General features: G+C 44.3%; 1 protein-coding gene across 1 annotated transcript in view; it reads left to right on the top strand.

Annotated features, from left to right (window-relative positions):
- ATP8B1 (ATPase phospholipid transporting 8B1) overlaps positions 1 to 15,789 on the top strand; it is a 103,676-nt gene that overhangs the window by 76,168 nt on the left and 11,719 nt on the right. The window contains exons 12-20 of the mRNA XM_040985046.1: positions 11 to 201; positions 3,092 to 3,300; positions 4,907 to 4,950; positions 5,437 to 5,593; positions 8,413 to 8,601; positions 11,043 to 11,155; positions 12,516 to 12,680; positions 13,575 to 13,686; positions 15,258 to 15,333. Coding sequence (XP_040840980.1) covers positions 11 to 201; positions 3,092 to 3,300; positions 4,907 to 4,950; positions 5,437 to 5,593; positions 8,413 to 8,601; positions 11,043 to 11,155; positions 12,516 to 12,680; positions 13,575 to 13,686; positions 15,258 to 15,333 — 1,256 coding nt within the window. The remainder of the gene's footprint in view (positions 1 to 10; positions 202 to 3,091; positions 3,301 to 4,906; positions 4,951 to 5,436; positions 5,594 to 8,412; positions 8,602 to 11,042; positions 11,156 to 12,515; positions 12,681 to 13,574; positions 13,687 to 15,257; positions 15,334 to 15,789) is intronic.

The following is a 15,789-nucleotide window of genomic DNA, read 5'->3' as shown; positions in this document are numbered from 1 at the left end:
TGTCTTCTAGATCTTTGTTGTTCTTATCCTGCTTTCTGCTGGTCTGGCTATTGGCCATGCTTACTGGGAAGCGCAAATCGGCAATTATTCCTGGTACCTGTACGATGGCGAAAACGCTACCCCCTCCTACCGCGGCTTCCTGAATTTCTGGGGCTACATCATTGTGCTGAACACCATGGTACCCATCTCCCTGTATGTCAGGTAAGGCTGCCCTGTCCTTCTGGCCTTTGCTTCCAGAATGCAGTCCTTGTTACCAGCACCTTCATTCCTAGCAGTGATGTTTCCAGGGTTACCAGGCACAGTTAACTTCCCTTTTAGAATTGAGGGTAATAGAAGGAAAGAAAGTGGACATTGACTGTGTATCCTGTGCCAGGCACCATGCATCCTGACCTGCTTACTGATAAGGCTACCGAAGCTCAGAGGTCGAAGGCTACTCCTGAGCTGAAGATGTAGACTGCCAAGGAAGAACTGAATTTTCCTGTTCCAGAGCCCGCCTTCCCTTTTATATGAAGTTGCCTCGCTACCCACTGTCACACCCAACCTTGCTTGTAAAATCCCTCTTGGGCTTCCTGAAGGGAAGTCCCTGCCTGCCTTCCCCCTCTCAGTACGCCATGTTTCTCATCTCGATCTCAATCGCAGTAAGAAAGGAAGGGTCATGTCCCCTTGGTTGGTGACAATTCTTCATTATTTATTTTGTCTCTTCCGAATCCTCGTTTGCTGTCACTGATCAGTTGTACTGCATACTCCTGGGCCGGGGAGGGAGGGCCAGTGCCTTGGGTTGCACTTGGCAGCCAGGATCAGTTCATAGTCCTGTAAGAGAACGCCAGAGATGTGGGCGCGCAAGCACGTGCACACACAAACACATACCTGTAATTAAATTAGGAGCATTTATTTAATTGTAATTTTATTATATGTGCATTTGTCTTAATTTTATTATGGGTGGTTACTGCTGTTGTTTAGACCGAAAGGAAAGCCTGGGGATCTGGGGATCTGTCACACAGCTCCCCTTCCAAAGCTGAGACAAGCATTACCTTTGTTAAAGGAGTCATTTATTACACTGCTTACTTGGTTGAAAACTAACCATGTGTGTTACAAAAACAAACTGTGTATGAAGTTTGGAGTTTTTAAAACACCTAGGACCAATGCAATTCCTTATTTCTCTTGGAAATACCCTTCTATTGTCTTTAAAAATACTATAAATTGACGTACTTTTCTTCCTAGATTTTTTTTTAATTATTCATTTTCATTTGATTAGAAAGGCAGACAGAGAGATCTTCTGTCTACTGGTTCACTCCCTGAATGCCCCCAGCAGCCAGGGCTGGGTCAGGCTGCAGCCAGGATCCAGGAGCTCCATCCAGGCCTCCCATGTGAGTGGCAGGGGCCTCTGTACTTGAGCCATCCCCTGCTGCCTCCTTAAGTGTGCATTAGCAGGGAGCTGAACGGAATGTGGAGTGGCCAGGACTAGAACCAGGCACTCCAACATAGAATGTCTGGGCCTACCAACCTGTGACTTAATCACTGGGCCAAGGGCTCACCCATTAGATCTTTGGATTCTTTTAAATCCTGGGCCAGATGCTTTGTCTCTAAACCTACGGTGCACTTTCTGTCTCATCCAAACTCCCACAGACCACATGGCCCAGGACCCTAGTGTGCAGCTTTCCACCTGGAGCATACCTCCCACCTGTCCATCTCCTTCCTGGTCTCCTGTCACCCCATTCCCCTCCAGCTGCCTCCTGCCACAGGACGTTCAAACCTGCCGTGTGACTGCCGGCATGGTCTTTGCCTAGTACCCGTTTGCCGCTCTCTCACTTCCTGCAGGCCTTGCTTAGAGGTCACCTAGTCCTCTGGCCACTACTGACCTGCTCTACCTGGTATCTCTGAACTGTCCCTTCTCTTCTCTCATCCCCACTCACCCTGCTCTGACTTCCTGCAAGAATTTTTATGTCTGATATGATACATATTTATTGGATTTTAGCAGGTAATACCCTTAAGTTCAGAGATTGTCTGGTTTAGTGACGTCTGTCCTGCCACTGGAATGATGTGCACTGCTTCGTAGGCATGTGGGGAATCTTCTTTGGAAGATAGAGATGATGAGAGTTATTGTCCCATCAACTTGTCATAAAGATTTCCTGGTCCATCTGACAACTGCTGGATGTGTAAACAGCCTCCTGATGACTGCGATGTAGTTAAATCCCTTTTAGAACTGAGGTGATCCTTTAGTCCAGCTCCTTTTCAACAGTCTGTACCTTTACCAGCAGAAGTGCTTTCTCACAATGTGAGAGACCACAATGTAGGATCTATTTAACAAAAGCCCCTTTGCCCTGTCTTATAGCTCACGGGCATCTGTTACCAAACGGACCCTCATCCCCTTGCCTCTGCAGCTGTGGGGAAGAAACGGACATGGTCAGGCTGGGGGGTGTCTGAATATGATGGAGAGTGGAAGAGAAACTAAGAAGTGGCACATACTGTTGTTTTGATCAAAGTGGGCTCCTGGTGAGAGCTGGCTCCCTGCATCTGCCCATAATCTCAGGGGCAGGTGAGCTCTTGGGGTCCTCTATTAAAAGGGCACACATTCCACAGCAGGTGTCATGGTGTAGCAGGTTAAGGCTCCACTTTAAGTGCTGGTATCCTAGATGGGCCTTGTTAATGACCTGGCTACTCCACTTCCTTATGGCCTGGAAAAGTAAAGTATAGTTCAAGTCCTTGGGCCACTGTGCCCACTTTGGAGACCTGGAAGTTCCTGCTCTTGGCATTGGATCAGACCAGCTCTAGCTGTTATAACCATTTGGGGAATCTCTCCTTCTCTCTGTAACTCTGCCTTTCAACTAAAAACAGAACAAATCTATTTTTAAAAAGGGGGAGGCACACATCCCACTCACCTTCTGCCTACAGGACCTAGTCACCTCTGAAGGGACCCCACCTCAATCATGATGTCTGAGCAATTACATTTCAGCTTGAATTTGGGAATCATATTGGCTTTCGACCATGGCAGAGGAGAGCAGCTTGTTCTCGTGGCAGGGGAAGGATCAGATGCCTTCCCTGCCACTCACCTGAGCACTGCGTGGACTGTAACCCCCCTTTGTCCTCCTAGTGTGGAAATAATTCGTCTTGGCCAGAGTCACTTCATCAACTGGGACTTGCAGATGTACTACTCTGAGAAGGACACCCCTGCCAAGGCCAGAACCACCACACTCAATGAGCAGCTGGGGCAGATCCACTACATCTTCTCTGACAAGACAGGGACGCTCACGCAGAACATCATGACCTTTAAGAAGTGCTGCATCAATGGGCAAATTTATGGTGAGTGGATGCCACTCTTCCTGCCTTGGAGGGACCTAGGGCATGGCCCACCTTCTGGTCCACTGCCAACATCATGGGCAGTGTCCTGCTGCATATCAGCCTCAAAGGACACCAAAGGAACAATGTGGACAGCCTTGAGCACAGATGCATGAGAGGGCAGCATCAGAACAAGGCACACGTCTCTCAAAAAACTTAAAGAACAAATTACGGCCTGATGTAAATCTGCTTCTGTAAAAATAAAATTACATGCTGTTATTAAAGTGTTTCCCAACAATGTAGGCATGGACATTGTCAGAGAGTCCATCATCTTACTGTTAGGATGGATTCAATTCTTTCACTGGAATTCTATCTTTGGTCTGTATGCATAGAGATATACAGCACTTCGTGACTGTTCACAAAGCACATCTGTTGTAAAACTACAGGGGAAATCAACTTGGGGGGTGAGGATGGGTAGGGACCTTGGGGAAGGGCACAGGTGATTCCAAATCCTGTGGAACTACATCATAAAACAAAATATTTTTAAATGTAAAAAAAATAAAATTACAAACAGGGGCTCAGGTACTTGTGCATCCCTGTTTATTTATGCCAGCATTAATCCACAAGAGCCAAAAAGGTGCCACAACCCAAGTGTCCCTCAGTGGATAAATGGATAGACGTGGGTGAGTCTACGGGCCATGGAACATGAATGCACTGCCTTTAAAGGCAGCAAGTTGACATAAGGTGAACCTTAAGATACTGGGATAGAGTAGTAAGTCGGTCATGAAAACAAATATTGTGTATATCCACTTACATAAAGTACTGAGAGGAGCACATTCAGGCACAGTAGAATAGTGGTAGCTAGGACTGAGGTTAAGGCAAGAGTAAGTTACTACTTGGTACAAATTCTTAGTAATACAATCTTAAAGACAGTTTCACAGATAGATGGTGGTGAGGGGGCACAACAGTGTGAATGTACTCACCAAATACCACTCTTGGGATGCTAAGTTATATGTGAGTTTCATCATATTTAATGAAAAGTTGATTCCATCTTAATTTTGTAAAAGATACTGTGCATTTGTAAACATGATTACAGCTAATACTGTGTTAAAGCAGTGTGCTCTGACTTTTACATCAAGACAGTGCGACTTTTAAATAAAAGGTAGGCACACAGGTGTTGTTGCCACATATAGAAAATTGGAGGCTGTGAGTGTGTGTGTGCATTGATGAGGACACTGATCGAGAAGGACATGGATCCCATTGGTGCAGACGGTCCCTTCCATTTTAGGGCATTCAAGGTAGCCTTGCCCCCGGGTATGATCCAGTTGCCAGAGGACACGCACCAGAAAAGGCAGGCCCCAGTGTTTGAACATCTAGCCCAGGGGTCAGCGAGCTTTCTGCAACAAACCCAGAGAGTCAGTATTTTATTAGCCTTTGTAGCACAGGAGATATGCAGTCTGTGTCAAACATTCATGCTTTCTTTCACAACTCTTGAAAAATGTCAAAATGGCTCTTAACTCTATGGAACTTCCAAAAACAGGCCATGAGCCAGTCACAGTAGAGCAGGTAGAGGAGGGGACCCTCCGGATCCAGCACAAACTCAAGTTGCATTCCCCTGTTTGTTTCCCAGGAGACCATCGAGATGCTTCTCAGCACAGTCACAGCAAGATTGAGGTAAGTCCTTTGAGTGAAGGAATCCTTGGGGTTGCAAGGCATGTCAAGGGCTTGGCAGGCACCTGTTCCTCCTGAGCTTTCCTGTTGCAGAATGATCACTGTGACTTGTAGACGGGCAGACACAATCTATGTCTGTCTCCCATGGTGTGCTCCCTGTGTGTCCCTGTGTCCACATTTCACTGCCCTCATAAAGACACCTGTCACTGGATTATGATCAGTGCTAGCCCAGGATGTCCTCAGTTTACCCTGATTTTATCTCCCAGGATCCTGTTTCCAAGTCAGGTCTTATTCATAGGTAATAGAGGTTAGAACTTCACCATATCTTCTGCAGACACACGGTTCAGCCCACCTTGGGGTACCCCTTCTGGTAAGACAAGAATGTACTAAAGTCTTAAAGAGATTCTGTTTGTAATTGGCTTCAAAGAAAATTGTTATCCATCGCTATGCTGGAATTGTTTGTTTTCTATTCCTTCCTGTTTCTTGCAGCAAGTTGATTTTAGCTGGAATACATATGCTGATGACAAGTTTGTATTTTATGACCATTATCTTATTGAGCAAATCCACTCGGGCAAAGAGCCAGAAGTGCGACAGTTCTTCTTCTTGCTTGCAGTGTGCCACACGGTCATGGTGGAGAGAACCGATGGTAAGTGTCCCCGTGGTACTCAGATGATGCAGGCTGTGACTCCTGTGCATGTCCAGTCAGGAACTTGATAAGCCTTTCTCTCATTCACTCCAGCCATGACTGTGGGTCAGTACCTGCCACCAGACCGATGAGCAAAGTGTGGAATGCGAGCTCCTTACTCTGAATGCTCGTGTTCCATTTAATGATAGCTCCAGATGCAGTGATCCCTTTGTAAGTGAAATTCTACCTTCAAAAAAAAAATGGCTGCCTCTTGAATTATGACAAAAGATTCAAACATCCTTCTATCACTTTAATATTGAGAGTGAAAACTCAAAGCTTATCTGTGTCATGATAAGAGGACATCAAGGTTATCTACAAAATAAGTTCAGACATGGGCTTTTATTTGCCTGATTGACATGTGTGTTGGTTTTCACACAGCGCCAGCCAACAATTGCCTTAGTCATTGGATGAACAGTGGTTCCATGCATTTGCATTGGCACAAGCAAAGTGGACATTTAGGTGCCTTTGTCAGAATTTGTTCCAGCATGTTTGTCTAGTGTCTCTGAAAGCTAGCCCTTACATCACATGTGGGCACATGACAATTCATATAAAGAGTAGCCTACGGAAAGAACAAAAGGAGTTCTTCCGGTGTGTCTTTAATGAACCACAAACTGCTTTCACTTCATTCACTGCATGCAGTTCTCTGCTTTTTATCTCAGAGCAGCATAAAAAAGAAGGCCTCTTTTCTTCCACCCTTGATGTTTCACGTGGAGCAAATATAAAATGTCTAGAGAGGGAGAAGGCTGCCCATGATAGCATCAACAAGTTTCAAAGAAACTTACTGTCGAAAGATAAATCTCATAGCAATAAAGTCAGATTGCAGGGTTCTGATTAGGGCAGATCCAGGGAAGGGGTCGTTAGCATCCACGAGGAGGATAGGAAAGGGCAATACCAAATCCTGAGGCACCCAAGCAGGGGTCAAAATCTGAGTAGCCAAACAAATTTCACTTGCATGCTAAGGGTAAGAATGTACTGTGGTGAACTAAGTACAAGGGCACCTCAAAAAGTACAAGGGAAATGGAATTAAAAGTCCATCTTGATGCAAAGAAGGCTAGGATTCCATGTGTCGCTTTTTGCATAATAGGCATTTTCCAAGAACTTTTTTGAAGCCCCCGTAGTATAACCTTTTGAGTGCCCCTAGAAACCAGAGGCAGAAGAGGACCAGTGCTATGCATATGGGGTAAAGCTGCTGCCAGTGGTGCCAGCATCTCCTATGGGCACTGGTTTGAGTCCTGGCTGCTCCTGCTCCACTTCCAAATCAGCTTCCTACTAATGTCCCTGGGAATGTAATGGAAGATGGCTCAAGTGCTTGGGCCCTGGTACCCAGGTGGGAGACTCAGAAGAAGCTCCTAGTTTCAACATGGCCCAGCTCAATCAATTGCAATCATTTGAAGAGTGAAGCAACAGATGTAAGATTTTTTCATTCTCTGTTACTCTGCCTTTCAAATAAATTTAAAAATAAGTCAATGTTGAAAAAGGGAATTCTTTAAAAAGGAGAAACTTGAAACAGAAAAGATTTTCTATATGAAAATGACTGATATTATTTTGAAATTTTATTTTCATTTTATCTGAAAGAAAGTTCCCATTTCCCAGTACACTTCCCAACTGCCCATAACAGACCAGGGCTGAGCCAGGCAAGCCTGCACCTAGAATTCACTGCAGGACTCCACGTGGGTGACAGATCTAAGTGCTAGAACATCATCCTTGTTCTTCCCAGGGTGCACACTAGCAGGAAGTGGAGTCTTAAGCAGACCCAGGACTCAAACCAGGAACTCTGACATGCAATGCAGGCATCCCACACAGTGTCTTAGCTACAGAACCAGATGCCTGCCCCTACAGTGTTAGGTTGAGAGCCAGACATTTCAGAAATAAACCTAGTGCCTATAATGAGAAAACGGTGGTACCTTTGCATTCATTAAAGTCATGTTCTAGCTTCTTGCTAATACAAACCTTGGGGGACAATGCATGATGGCTCATACAGCTGTGTCCCCATTACTGTCACAGGAAATCTGGGTTGAATCCCCAGCTCCTGGCTTGAGCTCGGCCTTTCCCCTATTATTGTCAGTATTTAGGGAGTGAACCAGTGGATGGGAGTGCTCTCTGTCAATTTCTGTGTCTGCACTCTAATAATAATTCTTTACAATAATTAGTATATAAATATATATTCAACCTGACATATAATTTCAGAATTGGGCATTTTAAATATTTCTTTTATTTCAAAGGTAGAGTTACAGAGAGAAAGTTTGAAACAGAGAGCTTCCATCTACTGGTTCACTCCCATATTGGCCATAATGCCCAGGAACCTGGATCATTCAGGTCTCTCACAGAGTTGGTAGAAGCCAAAACACTTGAGGCCATCTTCCGCTGCATTCCCAGGTGCATTAGCAGGGAGCTGGAGCAGAAGCGCAGCAGCGGGCCTCAAACAGGATGTTGGTTTGAACTATATGGATGCATTGTAGGCAGTGGCTTAACCTGTTGAGCCACAATGCTTGCTCCAGAACCAGGCATTTTATAAAACACCAGACAATGTTGCTGTTTTTCCTCGGGATGGCGACTATGGGAAAATGTTGTTCTTGGCCAGCTGGTTCCTAGTTTGTGTCAGTGTGTGTACTTTGACATGCAATTGAAAGCCTGAGGTGTGTACACTGTCACATGCCCCTCAAGAGCCAGCGACCTGTCTCCCCAGGGATGCTTTTGGCTTCGCCCTCCTGGAGACCTCAGTGGAGAGCATGGGAGGAGTAATGGGTTTGGTTTTACAGCTCTTCTGCTTCCCTTGCTAGGTCAGCTCAACTACCAGGCAGCCTCTCCTGATGAAGGTGCTCTAGTCAACGCTGCCAGGAACTTTGGCTTCACCTTCCTCGCCAGGACACAGAACACGATCACCATCAGCGAGCTGGGCACCGAAAGGACCTACAATGTCCTTGCCATTCTGGACTTCAACAGTGACCGGAAGCGGATGTCTATAATTAGTAGGTCTCCCTCAGGGTCTGCCTAGGAATCCACTCACCTTGATGTGGCATTTGGCCTGTTTTATTTACCAATGCCAAGCTAAAGGAGGCAACGAATGGATCAGTTGGTCCCCTGGAAGATTCCACAGAAACACTGACCTCTGATGTGATTGTTCACCCTGCCCGCAGCTCAAAGGGCCAGCAGCAGTGCAGCCAAGCGCCAGTGGTGCTGAGGTACTTTAACCTTAGGGACCAGCAGCCACTGAGCTTGGAGGAGCACCTGCAACTGAACCAGCGCCCTCTGAGGACAGCCTAAGAGTGCAGCCTTGCAAAGTCCCTCTGAATTCTGAAAACAGTGAGGTTGTGCTTAGAAATCTAAATCACACCTGCAGTCCAGACAGATGACCACCTAATGGAAACATGACCACTTCCTGACGCTGAATTTGTCTCAACTCATAATTTGAAAGCATTTTTTTACATGCTCCAATAATTAGCATTTGCCCCATTTGATTTGCCAATTTCATTATACAAGGTTACTTGAAAACGTTAATGGAAAATTAAAAAGATAAGCTTAAGAAGTGTTTATTTAAACTAGTATTTAAAACACTTGCCTCCCACATCAGAGGGCCTATACTTGATTCCCAGCTCTGCCTGCTGACTGCACTTCCTGTCCATACGGACCCTAGGAGGCAACAGTGATGGCCCAAGGAACTGAGTTCCTTCCACCCATGTGGAGGGCATGCTCACCTTCCAGCTTCAGGCCGGACTCAGCCCCAGCTCAGCCCAGCCCTGCCCCAGCCTGGCCCAGGCCCTGCTGCTCAGCCCAGCCCTGTCCCAGCCCACGCCCTGCCCCTGCTCAGCCCAGCTCAGCCCAGCTCAGCCCAGCTCAGCCCAGCCCAGTCCTGTCCCAGCTCAGCCCAGCCCAGCCCTGCCCAGTCCAGCCCCACGCCCACCCTGCCCAGCCCAGGTTGTTGCAGGCATCAGGGGAGTGAAACAGCAGATAGTATTATTTTTCTTCTATTTATTTTGTTATCTTTTTGAAATCTATGCAGGTTTTTCATAATCTGTTTTCTATAAGCCTTTTGAAGTCCTTCTATATTACATAGACCACAATTTTCTGAACCACTTGAGAGTAAATCACATACGGAAATAATGCTTTTCCCTCGCATTACTTAAGTAGGTATTCCTAAGAACAAGAACACTTTTAATACATAATGATCTGCATCAGGAAAGTTAAGATATTACCTATTCTTTGTAATTTTTCAAATTTGCCCTAGATATTTCTTCCCTTTATGTTTTTTTCTATACTAGGATTCAATTTAAGATTGTGTATTGCATTAGGTGATCATTACTCTCAATTAAGAGTTCTTCACCTGTCTTCTAAACACCTATTAGAGGGAGAGAGAGATGGGGGTGGGGGAGAAAAAATTCCCTTCCATCAGTGTATGCAACCAGATGCTCTCACATGTGGCACTGGACTGAGACCAAAGGCAGAAGGCGAAAGTGGGACTCAATCCAGGGCTCCCACATGAGTAGCAAGAACTCACACACTAGGTCATCAGTATTGCCTCTCAGAATTCTCTTTAACAGGAAGCTGCAGTCTGGAGCTGCACGTTGAACTCTTATGGGGGATTTAGACATCTTAACCCCTAGGCCAAAGGCCCACCCTTTGAATTTAAAAAAAAAAAATCTTTCATGAATTGACATTTTTAAATAACAGAGACCACTTCTCTTGTAGAATAGTCCTCAGCGTGAGTCTGTCTGATCTCTTGGGATTCAGGTTCATGACACACTGCTGGCAGAAAAAGAGCATCTAAGTGATGTGCCCTTCTCCAGCTGCCACGTCAGAAGGCCCAGGATGCTGGCTTGTCTCACTGTGGTGATGTCAACTTTGGTTACTCCATTAAGGAGTCTGCAAGCCTTCTCTTTGTGCCTATCACTGATGTAGATTTATTATTTCACTGGTATTTACCAAAAACCAGGACAACTTAAATATAGTAGCCAATGAGGCATACACTGTGACGAAATTATTGCAACGCACAGCTCAGAAAATCAAATGGTCCCAAGGAGAATAGTGTGAGTATTAAAGATAGCAAGTGCTATGAGTTCCTATATAAGAAACATTCCTGATGACTGTCATGGACAAAAAAAAATGGCTGTGGAATGAACTAGCTAGTGCAGCCTGTAGCTCATAGTTGACAGTAAACATCTATTTGAAAAGATATGGAACAGTGAGCTGACTGAGGAAGAATCCATTCATATTCTTTATTATGTTTACTGTAGATGAATGTTTACCAACTTTGAGAGCAATGTTTTGCTTTCAGTTCTGTGTACTTGCACTGATGATTTTAAGCTAACACTAAATTGTGAGTACAATTAACACTTTCAATTAAGTTTCTGAAGGTAGTTTTCTATTAGGAAAGCAAACTTACCTTTGTATGTGTTCTTTCCCTTGCTCCCAGTAAGAACCCCAGAAGGCAGCATCAGGCTTTACTGCAAAGGAGCAGACACTGTAATTTATGAACGGTTACACCGTGTGAACCCCACCAAGCAGGAGACGCAGGACTCCCTGGATGTAAGCCTCACTTTTTCCTCTTGCTGCTTCCCTCTCAATCTCAGGTGAAAGCTATGTTTTACCCATTGGCCCTTCTCTTGTTCTTGGGTAGTTGAGAAAAGCAACTCAGTCGAAATAGGGCCCACGGGGCTGCAGCCCTGCCCTTGTCATCCTGGCAGGTGGTCTCGGTGCCTTTCTCCAGCACCAGGTGTTTAGGATCTGTGGGGTTAATATTGGGAGACAGCTTGTCTGGCTCCAAGTGCCTTGAGTCAGGTACAGGCCTACACCAAGCCGTGGTCTTAATATCCTTGTGGCTCCCAAGAACTCCATCAACCTGCAGAACAAAGAAAGTGAATATTCCTGTACGACAGGGGATGCCCAAGCATTGTGTTGGATCATGGGGTCCTTGCTACAAAAACAGCTTCATTTTTTATTACTTCAAAATCCTTGTCTTAAAAATCTAAACTTTTGGAACTTGACTTTGGGGTTGACCTACCAGTCCTCATACTGTTTTGATCTTGTCTGATAACAGTAGAGGGGTGCAGAGGAGATTGGTCAGAACTGGTGTCCCTATTCTGCTTTTTCAAAATATCTGATTCTGTGAAAATTTTGTTTCTGGACAACAGAGGGAGAAATAGCTTCCATCCTCTGTTGATTTTCCTAGTGGCTACAACAACCAGGTCTGAGAATAGCCAAAGTCAGGAGCCAGGGACTCAAGCCTGGTGTCTGATGTGGTTAACAGATGCTCAACTGTTTGGGCCATCTTCTGCTTCTGTCTCAGGTGCATTAGCAGGAAGCTGGAGGAGAAGTGTGGGGAAAAATGGTTTATGAAGAATATGAATCATTAGCTGTACATATGAAAGAGGGAGGGGGGCTGTGCATTTGACCTGGTGATTAAGACACCATATCAAAGTGCCTAGATACTATTTGTCATGAGTGTTTGCTCTCAGGTTCAGCTTCTGCAGTGGCTCATGTATTTCAGAACTGGGTTGGGAGAATAATGCTTGGCTGCAAGTCCACAGGTGATAGTACTTGGGCACACTTGGGCATGTCAGTGTGACATCATTTACAAGAAAGCTCCTTCCATCTATTGTTTTCTTGACCGTTAAGAACAAAAGGCATTCTTCAGCAAAATTATTTAACAAGGGTAGACTTTTCCTTTAATTTGGGGACCAGAAATAGAATACCAAGATCCAGAGGATGCTTAGAAAAACCGAGAACATTCTAAAGTGAAGTTTAACCCCCTCAGTGGCATGTAATTCTACCTAGTCTATAATCATTTATGATCTCCTTTTACTGTGACTTTAAAGATTGCAAACTCAATCTTGTACCACATTAAATTCACTATTTTTTGGTTTATATTGCCTTTTGAATAAAACAGATCTTTGCAAGTGAAACTCTTAGAACACTATGCCTTTGCTACAAGGAAATTGAGGAAAAAGAATTTGCAGAATGGAATAAAAAGTTTATGGCTGCCAGTGTGGCCTCAGCCAACAGGGATGAAGCTCTGGATAAAGTCTACGAGGAGATTGAAAAGGACTTAATTGTGAGTTTCAATCTTGATCATCTAAACAGAAGATTGAAAAAGTCTTATATGTTATTTGTTTTATGCTTAAAAGATAATTCTGTTCTTTGTGTGTGAAATTAGTACAAGGGGACTAGATCATTTTAATTTCCTTTGTTCAGCAAGGAAAATTAAACCTGTTATGAGAAAAAAATTTGCAAAAGTATTCACCTAATTCCAATATTTTTACAACACTTCAAAATTTCTTTGTGATTTTTGTACAAAACCAGAGTTGATTTCTGTTACTATGGAATTACTTAAAGCATTTGTATTTTAAAAATCTCTGAGATGTATTTTATTTATTTGAAAGGAAGAATTAGAGACAGGAAGATCTGTACCCCCTTGTTTCCCAAATGGGCACAAGCATCCTGACCACAGGGATGGGCCAGGCCAAACCCTGCAGTCAGGAGCTCCTTTGGGGATGTGCATGTGGGTGGCAGGGGCCCAAGCACTTGGTCCATCTTCTGTTGCTTTCCCAGGTACATTATAAGGGAGCTGGATCAGAAGTGAAGCAACTGGAACTTGAATAGTGTTTCTGTGGAATGCCAGCGTGGCAGGCAGTTGCTTAATTCAATGTACCATAATACCTGCTCCAAGAAATCTTAAGAAAAATGTACAATTTCTAAATGAAAATTTTCAAAATGTACTAGTTATTGCCATGGAGTTTAGACTATTGGGACACATTTCACAACAACAAAATATTGCCCCATTTTCTCAAGAGGATTGGCTTGTGTCTGTGAAAAACACCAAATAGCACCCTTGATTTTCACCTGTCTTGATGAATCAAATAGTTCACCCTTCTGCTCATAGAAAAATTAAATTCAAATAAGTGTATGGTTGATTTTCTAACTCCATGTCTTTAAATGTGCATCGCAGCTTTTGGGAGCCACAGCGATTGAAGATAAGCTGCAGGATGGAGTCCCTGAGACCATCTCAAAACTGGCGAAAGCTGACATTAAGATCTGGGTGCTGACTGGAGACAAGAAGGGTAATTCGTTGTCCTGAGAGGTGTATCTGTTCACTCACAAATAACACAGCTCCAAATTTCTATCCTGTAAAACCCCACTCATTTCTTTGGGAGGGAGATGTTTTCTTTGCAAAACCCCTCCTCTGGTTTCGAGCTCACTCCAACCGCATCCTTACCTATGGTCCCTGCAGGAGCATAGTTTATTCTTTGGAAAATGGCTCAAATCTTGCTGATTGTGCATGGGCAAACTTGGCTCCTGCCTGCAAAGACCACGCCCCCTGTTCCTCCATCCTTCCAGAGTTTTGCCCTTGGCTGGACTTAGAGTAGAACAGTGCAAAAACAGTTGAGAATGACCACTCTTGTTTTCTTGCTATTTTATTGCTCACAGATTGTAATTACAATTTTATCCCCAAGGGAAGAGTTTAATTTTTAGGCTGGGAGTTCAACACATAATCTATTGCACAAGCCTCCCAAAGGAAATTAGATAATGTCTCTTGTCTTGATATTGTCATCAGGGATTGCACACTGTTAAAGGAAGCACAGTTCTGACCTTTAATAAATACCAAATGAGCGGTAATGGAAAAGGGGGAAAAATACCCTTGTGAGTGCTGAAGGGAGTGGCTGTCCTGCCTCTCCTCCTCTCCCTCAAGATCTACTAATTTTTATTGGAAAGTCAGATATACAGAAAGGAGAGACAGAGAGAAAGATCTTCTGTCTGCTAGTTTACTCCCCAAATGGCCACAATGGCTGGGACTGAGCCTATCCAAAGCCAGGAGCCTCCTGGTCCAGGTCTCCCACTCGGGTGCAGGATCCCAAGGCTTTGGGTCATCCTCGACTGCTTTCCCAGGCCACAGACAGGGAGCTGGAGGGGAAGTGGAGCAGCCAGGACTTGAACTGGTGCCCATAAGGAATCCTGGCTCATGCAAGGTGATAACTTTAGCCTTTACACTAACATGCCAGATCCTCCCACTTCTCTTAATGATTATGCGTAAGAACTGAATGTGTGGATTTATTAAAATAGTCAATGTATTTCACAATATAGCACATTTGATTGGGAAAAACATCTTAAATAAGTCTTTGGTTTTCCCTTAGTCTGGAGAAGGGAATTTGTTTTCTTTATGGGATTACATTGGTACAGAAAAAACAGCAAAATTTGGTTGAGTCTAGTTATGCTCATAAGCTGACAAAAAAATTATCATTACATTTTGAATATCCCTTTCCTGAAATGGTTGGGACCAAAGTGGCTCAAATTTTGGATATGGGAGAGTGATAGGCATTAGAATATCTGCATATGTAAAATAAGATATCCTGGATCCAGGTGGCATCCACATCTAAGTGTGAAGTTGATGTGCATTTCATTTACACCCTGTACACAAGTACAAAGGCGATTTTAAACACTGTTTTTAGTGCACCTGCATTTTGCCCACAACCCAAACATCAGGAATGGAACTGTATGCTTGTGTCATCATGTCAGCACCCAGAGCTTCAAATTCTGTGTTTTTGGATTATGGAGGCTCATTCTGTATTAAATATAAACAAGTTACTGAATTTAGTAGTAGGAATGACATGTGCCCCATTTTATTCTGTCGTAGAAACTGCTGAAAATATAGGATTTGCTTGTGAGCTGTTGACTGAGGAGACTACCATCTGCTATGGGGAAGACATCAAGTAAGTATGAGCCTGCAGAATGCGATCATGCAGCAACTCCCTTCCACATGGCAGCTGCATGGGCAGGGGAGCAGCACAGAGGAACAAGACCTAAAAGGCATTACTCCAGACAGTAGCCTTGTTTCAGTGGAGCATGAGAACAGGCAGTTCCAAGTTAACACAGAGTGGTATGGTGTGGTCGCCTCTTTTGAGTAGATTTTCATTTTAGGGAAATGTGGGGCCTTGCAAGGCTGATTTTTTTTTTCTCCATTCCTTTCAAGCCCTCAGTTCTCTCAAAAGGAAGTGAGCCTGTGATATTACCATGATTAACTATTAATTACTATTGCCTTTTCTGGAAGCTACACTGTTCAAAAGAGACATAGGAGAAGGAAAAAAGCAACAGCCAGCATGGCTGGTTAGGAGCTGTCTGGGTGGGGTGCACGCCATAGGTCACAGGTGGCCTCTTGCAGTGACACC

This window comes from Ochotona curzoniae, unplaced genomic scaffold (assembly GCF_017591425.1).
Source record: "Ochotona curzoniae isolate NIBS_2020 unplaced genomic scaffold, NIBS_Ocur_1.0 contig_43, whole genome shotgun sequence".
NCBI classification, from domain to species: Eukaryota; Metazoa; Chordata; class Mammalia; order Lagomorpha; family Ochotonidae; genus Ochotona; species Ochotona curzoniae.
This window is presented reverse-complemented; position numbering and strand designations above follow the sequence as displayed.